This window comes from Anolis carolinensis, chromosome 4, assembly GCF_035594765.1.
Source record: "Anolis carolinensis isolate JA03-04 chromosome 4, rAnoCar3.1.pri, whole genome shotgun sequence".
In the NCBI taxonomy this organism is placed as follows: Eukaryota; Metazoa; Chordata; class Lepidosauria; order Squamata; family Dactyloidae; genus Anolis; species Anolis carolinensis.
Genome location: NC_085844.1, coordinates 93,454,404 through 93,469,219, shown reverse-complemented (window position 1 = coordinate 93,469,219; position 14,816 = coordinate 93,454,404). Strand labels below are relative to the sequence as shown.

Sequence of the window (14,816 nt, the reverse complement as noted above, 5' to 3'; positions counted from 1 at the left end):
TTGTCTCTAGCCAGGGCTCATGATCAATCACCATGCTGACCACACATTGAGCAGTTTTTGTCAATGGCAGTCTGGGCTGATGGGAAAGGATGGAAGCCGCCATGACCATGCCATTCTATTGACAGGCCTTGATATTTGTTCCTGGAAAAATGAGCCGTGTGATACCTTGGGTGAGTAGTTGATCAGCAGGATAGCAATATCAGTATCCCTGAATCATTGACCCTAGGCACCTGAAACTCCATGACAATATTTTAACCCAGTATCTGGCTTGACAACCAATGGGTCAAATCAAATTTGTTGTGTTATTTTAAAATGTTTTCAGAATTTTGTATCAGGATAAGTATTCAGCAACAAAATGATCTTGGACCAAACAGACACTATTGAGAATTGCCACTCTAGCTTTCATCACTGGTGAAAGAGATGTAAAGCAACATTTACTGGCAGACTATAAGAGGAGCATGGGAAATTCTCATTTTCTTCTGTTTGTATTTAAGCTGTTCTGAGTTTGGGAGGATAAAAATTGAATCATTTCTGTATTTCTAGCTTTTCAACTTTAGATAAATTTTTATGTCGCAAAAGATAATTATCTGTACTCCAGAGGGACATAATGGAAGGTTTTGGATCTCAAGCATTCTGGAAGGAACATGAATTAGTATTGGGAGCGGATTTTAAGTAAGAAAACAACTACCAAATAACAGTAATAATCATATTAGAAATATTGAGTAGTATTGAGTAGTAGTTCTTTCCTTTGTTGCTGGAGGGTCAGCTGCTCCTTTTTTCTTGTATTCATATATCTGAGAAGGGGATATTAATTTTAAAACAATGAACTAGAAAGAGATAACTGGTGAGTGACTCACATAACTTTTAATGACTGGAAATGATTAATAATAAGAAATTACTTTTTCATGAAATATCATGAAAACACAATAGCATTTACATTTACATTTTTTTGTGCTATAGCAGGGAAGCATTCTTTCTCTTAGCGTATATTGAAATGGTGTCCACTGCTTTCAGTCAGGAAGTGGTGCTAGGTTTTGGTGAGCAGAGGGATCCAGTTCTCATTGAAGTAATTCAGAAAAATCTGTATCGCCTCATTCATGTTAAACTGTTGGCTATTATACCATCATTTCAAAGCCAACAAACCAGGATGTTTGAGATGTTCATCCTTTGTTTTGTATTGGTCAAAATATAAATTTCTAGAATATTTTCCCAAGAAAATATTTACCAAAGAAATACTGTCTTCCTCCCCTTTTCTGTTTAATTTGCCAGGATTTGCCCCAATCAGTGGAATGTGCAGTAAATATCGCAGCTGCACTGTTAATGAAGATACTGGGCTTGGACTGGCTTTTACTATTGCGCATGAATCTGGACATAAGTAAGTTTGTGTACACATTTGAATGCAAACCACTGCTGAGAGATTTATTTGTCTGCCTCCACTTTCTCTCTCACTCAGTGTACCAATTTCTAGAGCCTGTGGTCTTTGAAACTGGAGCAAGGGTTATAACTATGGCTTGTCAATACAGAAACACATAAGAGCACAACAGAGCATAAATGGTATTTGTATACCATCAAGTTATCATTTCTGATTGATCAGAATTTTCAGTGTTCTCTTGTAAACTGCACTGGGAGGATAATTTAACCTGTGGGTTGTTTTCTCTTTTAAACTACTGTACAGCACCATTAATTGCTTAATACTGTAATTAATCAGTGGAGGACACTGGAGGATGTTTTGTTCTCTGCATTTCTAGCTGTGTGGATGCACTGAAGGTAGTTAGTTTACTAACTGGGGCTGGTTATAGGGAGCATACTTTGCCCCTATTAAAACAGCTCCACTGGTTGCCAATAAATTTCCAGGTCCAATTCAAAGTGCAGGTTATTACCTACAAAGACCTATCTTTGACCATGTTAGTGATTAGAGCCTAAAACATTCGAGGATTTGCGATTTATTTCACATGCACTTTATGGGGATTGATATAGTATTCAGCCACTATTTTGTAGCTTGCTGGGTTTTATAATTCTTTTAAATTTATTGTTGTTCCAAGTAATGGGGTCAATTTTATTGTTATTAATTTATACTTTTGTACTTATTGTATTTGTATAATGTTAGTGTATTGAGTGTTTTTCTGAGCTGCCACGAGTCCCTTTGGGGAGATGTTGGTGGGATACAAATAAAGTTTATTATTTTTATTATGTCACAGCAAACAAGATAGATATGCTGGATTTCATATCACAAAATCACAAGTCGAACACTTCCCAAGTGTCTAGGACTGTGTGATGTATTTTCGGATTATGCATGCAGATCCCAGTAGGGTGGCCTTTTGCAGTTGGCAGATCGTAATTCTGTCAATGTCTATTGTTTCCAAATGCCGGCTGAGATCTTTCGGCACAGCACCCAATGTGCCCATCACCACCGGGACCACCTATACTGGTTTCTGCCCGAGTCTTTGAAGTTCAATCTTGAGGTCCTGATAGCGGCTGAGTTTTTCCTGTTGTTTTTCGTCAATGCGACTCTCACCTGGGATGGCAACATCAATGATCCAGATTTTTTTCTTCTCCACAACTGTGATGTCTGGTGTGTTGTGTTCCAGAACTTTGTCAGTCTGTATTCGGAAGTCCCACAGTATCTTTGCGTGCTTATTATTATTATTATTATTATTATTATTATTATTATTATTATTATTATTATTATTATTTATTGTGTATTAATTTTAAAAGTGTTGTGTTAAAAACGTGTCTATGCTACGTAGATTGTTAAGAAATGTGTGGCCAACATGACAACAGTAGTACTTTTGTACTGATGGAGATGGGATGACAATGAAGACAAAGCAGTATATCAGATACAATTACATAGAGCTTTTCTAAAAAATCTCTAATCATTTTTTTTAAAAAATGATATTTTACAAAAACTAAAAATTCTATGCAACATGAAAATATGTTTGGCATTTTCCTTGTATCTTTACAGTGTTGAGATTTGCATTATAATATATAAGGATGAAATATATCTTATTGTTTTCCTTTTTACAGTTTTGGCATGATCCATGATGGAGAAGGAAATATTTGCAAAAAATCTGAAGGCAATATCATGTCCCCCACACTGGCAGGGCACAATGGGGTTTTTTCCTGGTCATCTTGTAGCCGTCAATATCTCTACAAATTTCTAAGGTATGTGTTCTAGGCAAGTAATACTTTCTGAGTAAAAGGCTGGTCACTGAAAAAGATGCTTACACTCCCCTTTAGAGAACCATGAGTACTCATGTTTCAAACTGCCTGTGACTCAGAATACCAGAACAGATAGAAAACATTCATAGAAAGCAGTAAGGACTGGATTTCAGGGGGTAGAGAGTCTGGGAATTCCTTGGCTGGATCTACATTGCCCTATAGCCAAGGATCTGATCTCAAATTATCTGCTTTGAGCTGGATTATAAGTGTCTATACTGCCAGATTATCTGGGATAAGCAGAAAATCTGGAATCAAATCTTGGGATATTGGGCAATGTGTAGATCCAGCCACTGAGACCAGCAACGGACCCACTGTCTTGACAGGAGTGATGTTCTCTCTTTATATGGATCACCTAAGAAGGTCAGAAGTCAAGGATTCCTGTAAGGTGTGGGGCATGTGCCCCCCAAGGTGTTTAAAAGAACCTCTTTATTATGAGGAATCTGAAGACAACTCGGGTTTTTTTCCCTCAAAGAAGCAATAAACCCTTTGATGATCAATTCTGGTTGTTGTTGTTGTTCTGAAATAAGGAGTCCAGATACATGAAATTGGATTAAATAAGAGCCACTTTATTTCACCTATTAACTATTTAAGATTAAAACCTGCAAAACTGGCTGGAGTGGAAGAACAACCCAGGTTAGGTTTATAAATGGGGCAAGTGAATACTTGAAACAAAATTCCCCAAACTGCTCTTAGATGTAAACACCTAGTCCCAGGAGCAATCCAGTGTTTTTGTATTGCTCAGCCTGGGCAGTCATATTTTAGAAAGCAAACTTAGGAAACTCTCCTAAGAACATCCCCCCCCCCAATTGTTCACCCCAAGGACAAGCTTCTTCCAAGCTCCCAGGCCTCAAAACCCAAAGATACAGCTCTAAAGCCCAATCCTTCATTCAAAGGGCACCAGAATCTATACTAATGTTGGTTTCTCTTTGTATGGAACATCCAAGAAAACCAGAAGGAATCCAAAAAGCAATCTACACTGTACTTATTTCAGGATTCTTGGAAAGTGGAGGCATATCTCCATCCAAGATGTTTCAAATAAATTCTTTATTAAGAGGAATTTGAAGAGAATATAGATGTTTTTCTCTCAAATAAGCAATATACCCTTCTTCCATAAAGTTTCCTTGAGATCCATATTTATTTGTTGAGTTAATACATTTTGAGGGGTTTTAGCTTTTCTGATTCTGTATTTGATCTTTTTGATTGCTTGTCCTCTCAAGTTGTTTATCTCCTCACTCAGTCCTCATTGTATGTATGTATGCCTAAAGCCAGGTTTTTTTTCGCCTCGGTTTTACCTGAAGTGTCCAAATGATGCCTCTGGTAAAAGCAAATTAATGTGGAGTAAACCAAAGTTTCCCTGGTTTATTCTGCATTAAACACCTCATTAGATCCAGATCTAATGAGGTACTGAACCTATGGGAACTCACCTCTGTGATGTGTCATACATTTCCCGGAAGTGAGTCTCCACAGCCATTCCGCACCTTTGGGCTTCTGGAGCCCAAAGATGTGGAAGGGTGCCCACCACCTCCCCCCGGTCCCCAATTTTCCTCCTAAAACATAATGAAAAGATCCCTGATCCCCATGGGGCCTCTCCTCCTGGCATTGGAAAATGACTTGTGTGGAGACGGGGTAATGAAGGGATTTTCCTCCGCACCCTTCTCATCTCATCACACGTCATTTTCTCATGCCAGGAAGATGCGAGGAGAGGCTCTATGGGAGCCAGGACACTTTCCAGGGTGGTTTCATGCTACTCCAATTTCAATCAGGATAACATGTAGCCATCCTGGGAGAGAAACCCCAGGGTTGTGGGAAGAGATACGGACTAAACCTCTTGCTGAGGCGGTGTGGGTTTTAACAATGTCTGGAAGCGCCCTAAATGATGCTGATGCTACTACTGAAGGCATGAAAGTCAGTCTCAGTAGCTCTTTCATAGAGTCATAGAATCATAGAATAGTTGAGTTGGAAGAGACCTCATGGGCCATCTAGTCCAACCCCCCGCTAAGAAGCAGGAAATCTCATTCAAAGCACCCCTGACATATGGCCATCCAGCCTCTGCCTAAAAGCCTCCAAAGAAGGAGCCTCCACCACTGTCCGGAGGAGAGAGTTCCACTGCTGAACAGCCCTCACAGTCAGGAAGTTCTTCCAGGTGGAATCTCCTTTCCTGTAGTTTGAAGCTATTGTTCCGTGTCCTAGTCTGCAGGGCAGCAGAAAACAAGCTTGCTCCCTCCTCCCTATGACTTCCCCTCACATATTTATACATGGCTATCATGTCTCCTCTCAGCCTTCTCTTTTCCAGGCTAAACATGCCCAGCTCTTTAAGCCTCTCCTCATAGGGCTTGTTCTCCAGACCCTTAATCATTTTAGTCGCCCTCCTCTGGACGCTTTCCAGCTTGTCAACATCTCCCTTCAACTGCAGTGCCCAGAATTGGACACAGTATTCCAGGTGTGGTCTGACCAAGGCAGAATAGAGGGAGAGCATGACTTCCCTGGATCTAGACGCTATACCCCTATTGATGTAGGCCAGAATCCCGTTGGCTTTTTTAGCTGCCGCATCACATTGTTGGCTCATGTTTAACTTGTTGTCCACGAGGACTCCAAGATCTTTTTCACATGTACTGCTGTCTAGCCAGGCGTCCCCCATTCTGTATCTTTGCATTACATTTTTTCTGCCGAAGTGAAGTATCTTGCATTTGTCCCTGTTGAACTTGTTAGTTTTGGCTCATCTCTCTAGTCTGTCAAGATCGTTTTGAATTCTGCTCTTTCATTGTTATAGGATAATTCTTTTTCTAAATGGGACATTTGTCCAGTCAAGAGCAAAGTACTTCAACCACGGCTTTCTGTGTAATGCGATTTCTCTTGAATAATTCTCTTTTGACTCAAATCTACAGTGCCCATCTCAATCTACAGTGCCATATAATGCAGTTTGAACTGGATTATATGCTCAGCATATACTAATGTAGATTGAATTGCAGTGAACTAGATTATATGAGTCTACATAGCCATATAACCTGCATTATATTAGCAGTGTAGTTGGAACCTAAGTCTCAAGAAGGGGGTTGGGAGAGAGAGATGATGAATGTTCTGTAATGCAACACCCGTGATATCTTAAGAGCACATACCTATAACTAAGTTTGAATTGTAAATGATGCACATACCAGACATGTGTAGTCATCGTAAAGCTATGACTGGCTGTGGTTGTGGCTTCTTTCTGAATGTAACATTTGTGGAAAGACCCATGTTATATTATGTGTCAAATAGATGTTGCTGGTTCAAAGTATTGCTGAGTTCACCCATTTGATTAGAAAATAGAAATCATCCTTATTCAGGCATTTTGATAATGTATTGAGGGATTACATGGAAAGGTATGGAGCATCTTAAAGGGATGCAGCTCATGTCACCCAATGAACTTCATGGATCAGTTGAGATATGGATTTTTCCACTATTAAAATGGGGGTTTTTTTCGTGTCAGGAGCAACCGGAGTTGCTTCTGAAGTGAGAGAATTGGCCGTCTGCAAGGACATTGCCCAGGGGACGCCCGGATGTTTTGATGTTTTACCATCCTTGTGGGAGGCTTCTCTCATGTCCCCGCATGGAGCTGGAGCTGAAAGAGGGAGCTCATCCGTGCTCTCCCTGGGTGGGATTCGAACCTGGCAGCTTTCAGGTCAGCAACCCAACCTTCAAGTCACGAGGCTTTTATCCCCTAGGCCACCGGATGCTCCTATTGGTAACCTTACCATTATGCCATTTTGACATCCACTGATGTATGCCTATGCGTTTTATCATGGGCATTTCTTCTAAACACTCATAAGTGAGATGCATTCATCTTTCTGAAAACAAAAATATCTATAGACAGTGAACTTGATAAGGGTGACACAGTGATGTTTTCAAGCCGTCTTGTTTTTCTGTCACTTGTAAGACTGATGATGTGTTATGGATGTTATGTAGCTTAACACAGGCTCCTGTGCTAATTTCTTTCAGACGCACTAAAAATACTGATCATGTTATCCTGTCATTTCCTATATTAATAGGAAAATATCTCATTCTGTTTCATGATGCCAGTATGGCAATTCTTATTTTAGAAGAAGAGGCTAATATTAGAAAAGTGACACATATGTCTAACGTTCACAGGATAAATTAATCTTGTTTTTCAGCAGGACAAAATTGAAGGCATCTGGATGTCAAGTCAGGTATTGAAGAACTGAAGGCATCTAGATGTCAACTCAATTATTTGTAATATTTAATCCAAATTAAGAGCTTTGGGACATCAACCAGAGGATTTTTTAAAAATTCTAGATTTAGTGCTACACTGGGCATAGTCTTCTGCATTTTCCAGACTTTGTGGCTAGTATATGAATAAAGATATTCCTAGTTATGTGATCATGAACTGTAGCAATACTCAGGGCTTTGTCATTCTTGTAATTATTTAGAACCAAGACATGAATTACAAAGGTCTAGGATATTTTTCCTCCAACAGATGTATTCTTGAATACATTCTCTCCACCATCACCCCAGTCAGTTTTTCATGTGTGCTTCTTCAGAATCTGTTGTTGTGTGCCTTCAAAATCATTTACAGCTTATACCAAACATAAGGTACACTTAACACAAGCTAGTATTTTGCAGTATTTGGTTCAAAATGATTTTGCCATTTCCTTTCTCTGAGGATGAAAGACTGTGGCTTACCCAAAGTCAGTGTGTTTCCATACCCAAGTAACTATTTTAACACTGATCTTCCAGAATAATAGTCCAATACTGAAACCACTACACTACACTGGCTATTTTCTATGTTAGTTGTCCTCTAATTGTAATGGAAATTAACGTGCAGAAGAACTTTTAGGAGAAACTATTGCGACCTAAAGTAGTCTTGCTTCAGAACTGAATAGCAAAAGCAGATTACTGTATATACTCGAGTATAAGCCTAGTTTTTCAGCCCTTTTTTAGGACTGAAAAAAACCTCCTTGGCTTATACTCGGGTGAGGGTCCTGGCGAGCTTATATTCAGGTTGGCTTATACTCAAGTATATATGGTATATTTATTATTTTTCTCTATTATTATTAGTATTGTTACATTTATTATTTTAATCTATTATTATTATTACATTAATTATTTTACTATATTATTGTTGTTACTTTTACATTTATTTTACTCTATTTTTGTTATTATTAATACATTTATTATTTTACTCTATTATTACATTTATTATTTTACTGCATATATTATTATTATTACATTTATTATTTCATTCTATTATTATTAAAAGGATACATACGCACATTTACATTGAAGAAGATGAAAATAATGATTTAATCAGAGTTGGACACTCATATCTTAAATTACAGTTTGATGTAAAGATTCAAAAACATTTAAACTACCGATGCCTCAATTAATGTAATTTTATTGGTATCATCTATTTTTATTTCTGAAATTTACCACTCTCGGCTTATACTGGAGTCAATGTTTTCCCAGGTTTTTTGTGGTAAAATTAGGTGCCTCGGCTTATATTCGGGTCAGCTTATACGAGTATATACGGTACATTTGTTTCAAACTTCCTTTGAAATCTAAAGTTGCATTTGATATACTCAAAGATATTTGTATGGGTCTCTTGTAGTTCTGCTCAGTCTTTATGTCTTGCTGATCAACCTAAGCCTGTGGAAGAGTACAAGTATCCAGAGAAGCTTCCAGGAGAACTGTACGATGCAGCTATTCAGTGCAAGTGGCAATTTGGAGAGAAAGCCAAGCTGTGTATGATGGACTTTAAAAAGGTAAGAAACCCATTTTCCCAACTCAACCCTATCCAAGGACCTTATCACATTAGGGGAACCAGTCACCCCACACTGTACATCACCTGCCTTCCCCTTCACCTCATCCCATGGAGAAAGTGGACACCATCCAGCTTCCCCCCATTGTTTTCAATGCAACATAGGAAACCTCCTGTGTTGACATCGCTGCCGCTTACACCAATTTGATCCCTCTTCAGCCATGGAGCCCCACCGGAAATAGATCAACACTGTGTGATGGGAGCTGGGGCTTTCCTGCTTGAAGAGGTGTGAAATTGTCATAGAACTGGCAATTTTTCCCATCCAATGAGGTTGTAAGTGATTCCCTATCCTAACCTCATAAAGACCCAGAGAGGTATCTATAGCAGTTGAAAAACAGTGGCCCTGCTATAGTCTGAGACCAAGAGATTCTGCATGACCTGATATTTGAAATCAGGCACCAGCCAACCATTAAAATAGATCAATAAATGTTTTAAAACCTGAGAAAATAAGGATTTGCCGGGTTGTTGTATGTCTTTCGGGCTGTGTGGCCATGTTTCAGAAGTATTCTCTCCTGACGTTTCGCCCACATCTATGGCAGGCATCCTCAGAGGTTGTGAGGCATGGATAAATTAGGCAAGGAAGGTAAATATATATCTGTGGAGAGTCCAGGGTGTGACAAGAGTCCTTTTTCAGTAGGAAGCCAGCGTTAATGTTGCAATTAATCACCCTAATTAGCATTGGAAAGGTTTGTCTCTTGCCTGGGGGCATCCTTAGTTCATAGTCATTAGCCGTCCTTGGGGCTCCTCTGCCCTCAGAGTGTCGCTTCTCATCTACTGTTCTGATTTTTGAGTTTTTTTTCATACTGGTAGCCAGATTTTGTTCATTTTCATGGTTTCTTCCTTTCTGTTGAAGTTGTCCACATGCTTGTGGATTTCAATGGCTTCTCTGTGTAGTCTGACATGACAGTTGTTGGAGTGGTCAAGCATTTCTGTGTTCTCAGATAATATACTGTGTCCAGGTTGGTTCATCAAGTGCTCTGCTATGGCTGATTTCTCTGGTTGAGTGAGGCTGCAGTGCCTTTCATGTTCTTTGACTCGTGCCTTTCCCATGCTAATTAGGGTGATTAATTGTAACATTAACGCTGGCTTCCAACTGACAAAGGACTCTTGTCACACCCTGGACTCTCCACAGAAATATAGTTACCTTCCTTGCCTAGTTTATCCATGCCTCACAACCTCTGAGGATGCCTGCCATAGATGTGGGCGAAACGTCAGGAGAGAATACTTCTGGAACATGGCCACACAGCCCAAAAGACATAAAACAACCCTGTGATCCCGGCCATGAAAGCCTTCAACAACACAAATAAGGATTTGATTTGATCCTAGAAACATATCAGAGTGAGGACCACTCTTGGGAGAGCATTTCAAAGTTGCGGTGCCATCACTGAAAAAGCTGTCTCCAAATGAGAAGGGAAGATGAGATAAATCTATTAATTTTTCTTGAAACATTTATTTGATGGATAAACTGGATGCATCACTTGAACATAGATAGATTGTGCTTAGGTTAGCAATTGGATTTAGGCCTATGGTCAAGCTTAATAAGTAGCAACACTAGTCTAAATCTAACTTTTTTTCTTTAATCAGCACCGCTCTGGGTCACCCTGAGGGAGAAGAGCAGTGTATAAAATAAATAAATAAATAAATAAATAAATAAATAAATAAAATAAGAATTAGGTTTAGCCCTTGAAGTGAAACATAACATTTTCTGATATGTATAATCTAGTGGAAATTTTGTATTTCCAAATCTCAATATTGTTAATATTGTTGGTTTCTACTGCTATTCTTCCTTAATTTATAAAAGAACAAATCCATCGTCAAAAACACATAAAGAATTATGCTTCCTTTTGATATAACTATAACTGTGGATTGGAATTCTCAAATCTCAGGATCTACAGTTTTTGTGGATTGTCTTTTTGTGGAAAACTTTTCCAGTTTTCATGAGTTCAGCTTCAGACAAGAGGAATGTGCACAAATTTACATCTCAGCTAGTATAATAACAGCTTGCTATGATTTGTTGCTGTGACTTGCAAAGACTTTTGGGTAAGGGTGGGGGGGTCTATTCATTTATTTATGAAGCTTTCACCTTCTCTTATAGTCATTCGAGCCCCAAGGCTCTGCGCCCACCTAAATTAAAAATTCCTTTATCCCATCTCTAAAATAAATGAGAAGGACTAATAATTTCATCGTGATCTGGAAGTAGTCAGTAGTCAGTAGTCCTTTATTTTCTTCTAAATATCCAAATGTGTTTAAAGGATAAGCTATGAACAACTGAAGTTGGTACTTCAGGCATAATGATTAATACAACAAGAGACTATTCCTAGGTCTTAATTTTTGATTCAGAAACCTCCGGACATGGAGTAATCCTGAACTGTTAACGCTACTATTAATAGAACTGGACATTATAATTCCCAACTCCACATGTTATTGCTGTCATTATCTCTCATTAGGATATTTGCAAAGCATTGTGGTGCCATCGAGTTGGAAGAAAATGTGAAACCAAATTTATGCCAGCTGCAGAAGGGACAATGTGTGGTTATGACATGGTAAGGAACTATTTGAACCGTTTTTGAATAAGGATAGTGGTAGGGATGGGACTGGGATAAAAAGAATTAAAAGTGGACAATAAATGATATGCATGCCACCACCGTTTTAAGTATGGACTATGACAATCCATGCAGTTTGTTGAAACTGCAGATAGGGAACCTGCTAATCAAGAGGGCTAATACTAATAATAATACCGTCCTTACTTTCTGCATCTTGTAAATGTTTTCTCTTAATTCAGCACCATTGTTTTCTGTGTCATCAACATTTTCCTGAATTCCAATCTTATTTATTTCACTCTCATTTCTTTTCTCTTTCTATCTCATAACTCTCTTTCTTCACCATCTCAGTTTCTCTCTCTATAGCCACCTCATTCTCCCTGTAATCCACAGGGCTCCAAGTTTTCTCTCCCAATTCTGATAGTATCATGTATCCTCATCTGGAATGAACATGAGAAAAAGGGTCCCAGTACTTAAACAACCATCCATGTGCATTCTGATTGAATTGATGGTGTCATGTTTCATTGACCCCCCCCCCCCCCAGACAGAATGCAGTGAAGCTGGGAGCAAGATGTTGAAATAACAGCTCAGCTATGCTGCACCTCATCGTGGCAGGTATCCTCCATGTCAAAGTTAATGGTGCCCCCACTTTGGGTTTTAATCTGAATTTTAAAAGAGCAATCCAAGATTATGCATCTGTTTGGAGGATAGAGTTTTGCACCTTGAATAGCCCTTTAAAGTCCAAACTGACATGGAAGCAACCTGCTGCTAGTCGCATTTTCCCCCACCTCTTTCCACATTTAGTCAGCTGGATGGAACATAGAGGATGCCATAAAAGGCATGAAACCCCTCATCTAAGCAGATGAATTCAGCTGATATTGTGGCAAGTTAGTTTTGAGGAGAAGTGATTTACATTCCCAGAAGAAACAATATCATGCCACCCTCCTTCCTCCAAACCAAAGTGATATTTGACTCCGGTCTAGATTTTAAGGATATCATATACATGGCACATGTCAGGAGGAATCCAGACAGACACAATTTAAGCTCTTCACATCAAAGCCAACATGTGCTTTTAGGTTAAATGGAGTGTAATCCTGACTGACAGCCCCAAGAGAAGTGGTGTGTATATATTTTCTGTCCAAGAATAACAGACAGAAACAATTATTCTTAAACAGATTACTTCATCTATAAATCAGATACTATGTACAATCTGTTTGCTTTCCTTACTATCTTCTCCAATTTCTAAAGCTCACTTTGCCATAAATCATTATCATAAGAATAAAAGGTTAAGGTCTAGATTAATCTGAAATGATAACAGAAAATCTAATTAGTAGATCCTTTGAACTTCTGCATTTCAAACACAACTACTTTTATCTGGAAAAAAAGATCCGCACATAGAAGTAGGTTTGTACATGTTTCCAAATGTACGTTTGTAGACAACCACTCGAAACTGATGCTTTAAATGCACAGATGTTGGAAAGTGCAAGACATGAAGATTTTCAGATCTACTGCTGATTGATAAACAGATTATGAAAAGCTGAGAAATAATAGAGTTAATTCAATAAATAAACCTTGGGGGGGGGGGGGGGAAGAGGAGAACAAAGAATCAGTTTCTCTTTCTGTATGAATTAAGCCCTTATAAGTTTAGACTTTGTATTGTAGACTAAAACAAAATTTGTAAGGATTTTCATTTCCCGATCTGGGACTTCATCCTATGTAGTAAAATCAGCATTTCTACACATTTAAGAAACGGCAACCCACAGTGCCCTTCACACAACGCAAGCTTCAACTGTGTGGTTGCTGTTTCTAAAGTGTTGGTTTCCCCAGGTGGCAATCGACTTATCTTTCAATTCCTCATGTAGAGAAATTGCCAATTTCCCCATGTGATGTTAATCCCTGTTGCCTGCTTGTAAATAAAACGATGGTGCCATGTATGAGAGAAGTCAAAATGCCCAATTCCCCAATTTTAAACCACTTCTTACAATCACCAATGCAGTGGCTTGGGAAAAGATCAGGGTTAATTTTAAACCACTTTCTACAATTTAAGGTGATTTAAAAAAAAAGATAAATAATCAAAATGGGAAACAAATCTCTACCATGTGATGGCGAATCAAATGGATAAATCCTAAAGAAAACAGAGAAAAGGAGAAGGTGTGATGGGGTAGGAAAATCATGCATATTATTTCTAAATGGGTGTTGTGAAGCTTAAGAAAAACCAACTATCTTAAATGCTTTACTTATCCCATGGGATGAAGTCCCTGGTGTCCCCTAGGACATCAGCTTCTACCATCTACCACCAATATGAACAATTGGAGAAAACTGATATAAGGCAGTAGTTCCCAACCCATGGATCATGACCTCACATGGGGTCATGAAAAGTTTTCTGTGGGGTCGCCATGCAGTGGTGAACTATGAAAATCATCAAAAGGGAAAACAAAAGATCACATCATCTAAATGTCACCATGCTTGTGTTTCGAGTTTTACTTCTCTTTGTTTTTACATATCTCTGTGAGAGTGGATTTTCAATGCTTCTTCAATTGAAAACCAAAACAAGAAACAGATTAAATGTTGAGAATGATATGGTATTGGAATTAACAAAAACTCAACCGTGAATTTTTAAGCTTGTTAATGAGTTACTATTTCAATCATCGCATTAAATATGTCATGAGTTAACATTATTTTCAATTTATATTATACTGAAAAATCTATTTTTATATATATTTTCATATACCTTACTAAAAAGCCTATTTTTAATGTATCAGGGTTATGGGTCACTTTGCTTCTATACAATGGGGTCACAACTTGGAAAAGGTTGGGATCCACTTGTATAGGAGGTATAAATTGATTAATTTCTTCTTGAAGATATTCCTATTGCTACATACTCACTGCCCTGTATCCCAGGATCTGATCCCAGATTATCTGTTTATTGCAAATTATATGGCAGTGGAGACTCATATAATCGAGTTCAAAGCAGACAACCTGGGATCAGATCTTGGGATATAAGGACAGTGTAGAAGGGGCCAAAGCTGCATATTCTGTACTTTTATTGAAATTACCTCAATTGTATTTTTATCCTTTTATGGGGTGAAATTTATATATTTTAATATTTTCCTAATATAAAATATGTGTTAATTTTCAAGACACTTTGCCTTCTGAGGATTTCCTAGGTCATGTCTACAACCAGATTATAGCCCTCTATTACCGGAACTAAATGCTACAGGCATCACTTTGGAAAGGAATCTTTG

The 14,816-nt window shown here is 38.4% G+C and overlaps 1 protein-coding gene and 1 long non-coding RNA gene across 4 annotated transcripts in view; both read left to right on the top strand.

Moving 5' to 3' along the window:
- The window catches only part of LOC134299017 (uncharacterized), a 252,780-nt gene that overhangs the window by 69,312 nt on the left and 168,652 nt on the right, over positions 1 to 14,816 (top strand). The gene's annotated exons all lie outside the window — the stretch shown is intronic.
- The window catches only part of adamts16 (ADAM metallopeptidase with thrombospondin type 1 motif 16), a 126,091-nt gene that overhangs the window by 57,860 nt on the left and 53,415 nt on the right, over positions 1 to 14,816 (top strand). For all 3 annotated transcript variants that reach the window (XM_008115056.3, XM_062980805.1, XM_062980806.1), the window contains 5 exons: positions 11 to 170; positions 1,270 to 1,375; positions 3,025 to 3,162; positions 8,822 to 8,975; positions 11,479 to 11,574. In XM_008115056.3, coding sequence (XP_008113263.2) covers positions 11 to 170; positions 1,270 to 1,375; positions 3,025 to 3,162; positions 8,822 to 8,975; positions 11,479 to 11,574 — 654 coding nt within the window. The remainder of the gene's footprint in view (positions 1 to 10; positions 171 to 1,269; positions 1,376 to 3,024; positions 3,163 to 8,821; positions 8,976 to 11,478; positions 11,575 to 14,816) is intronic.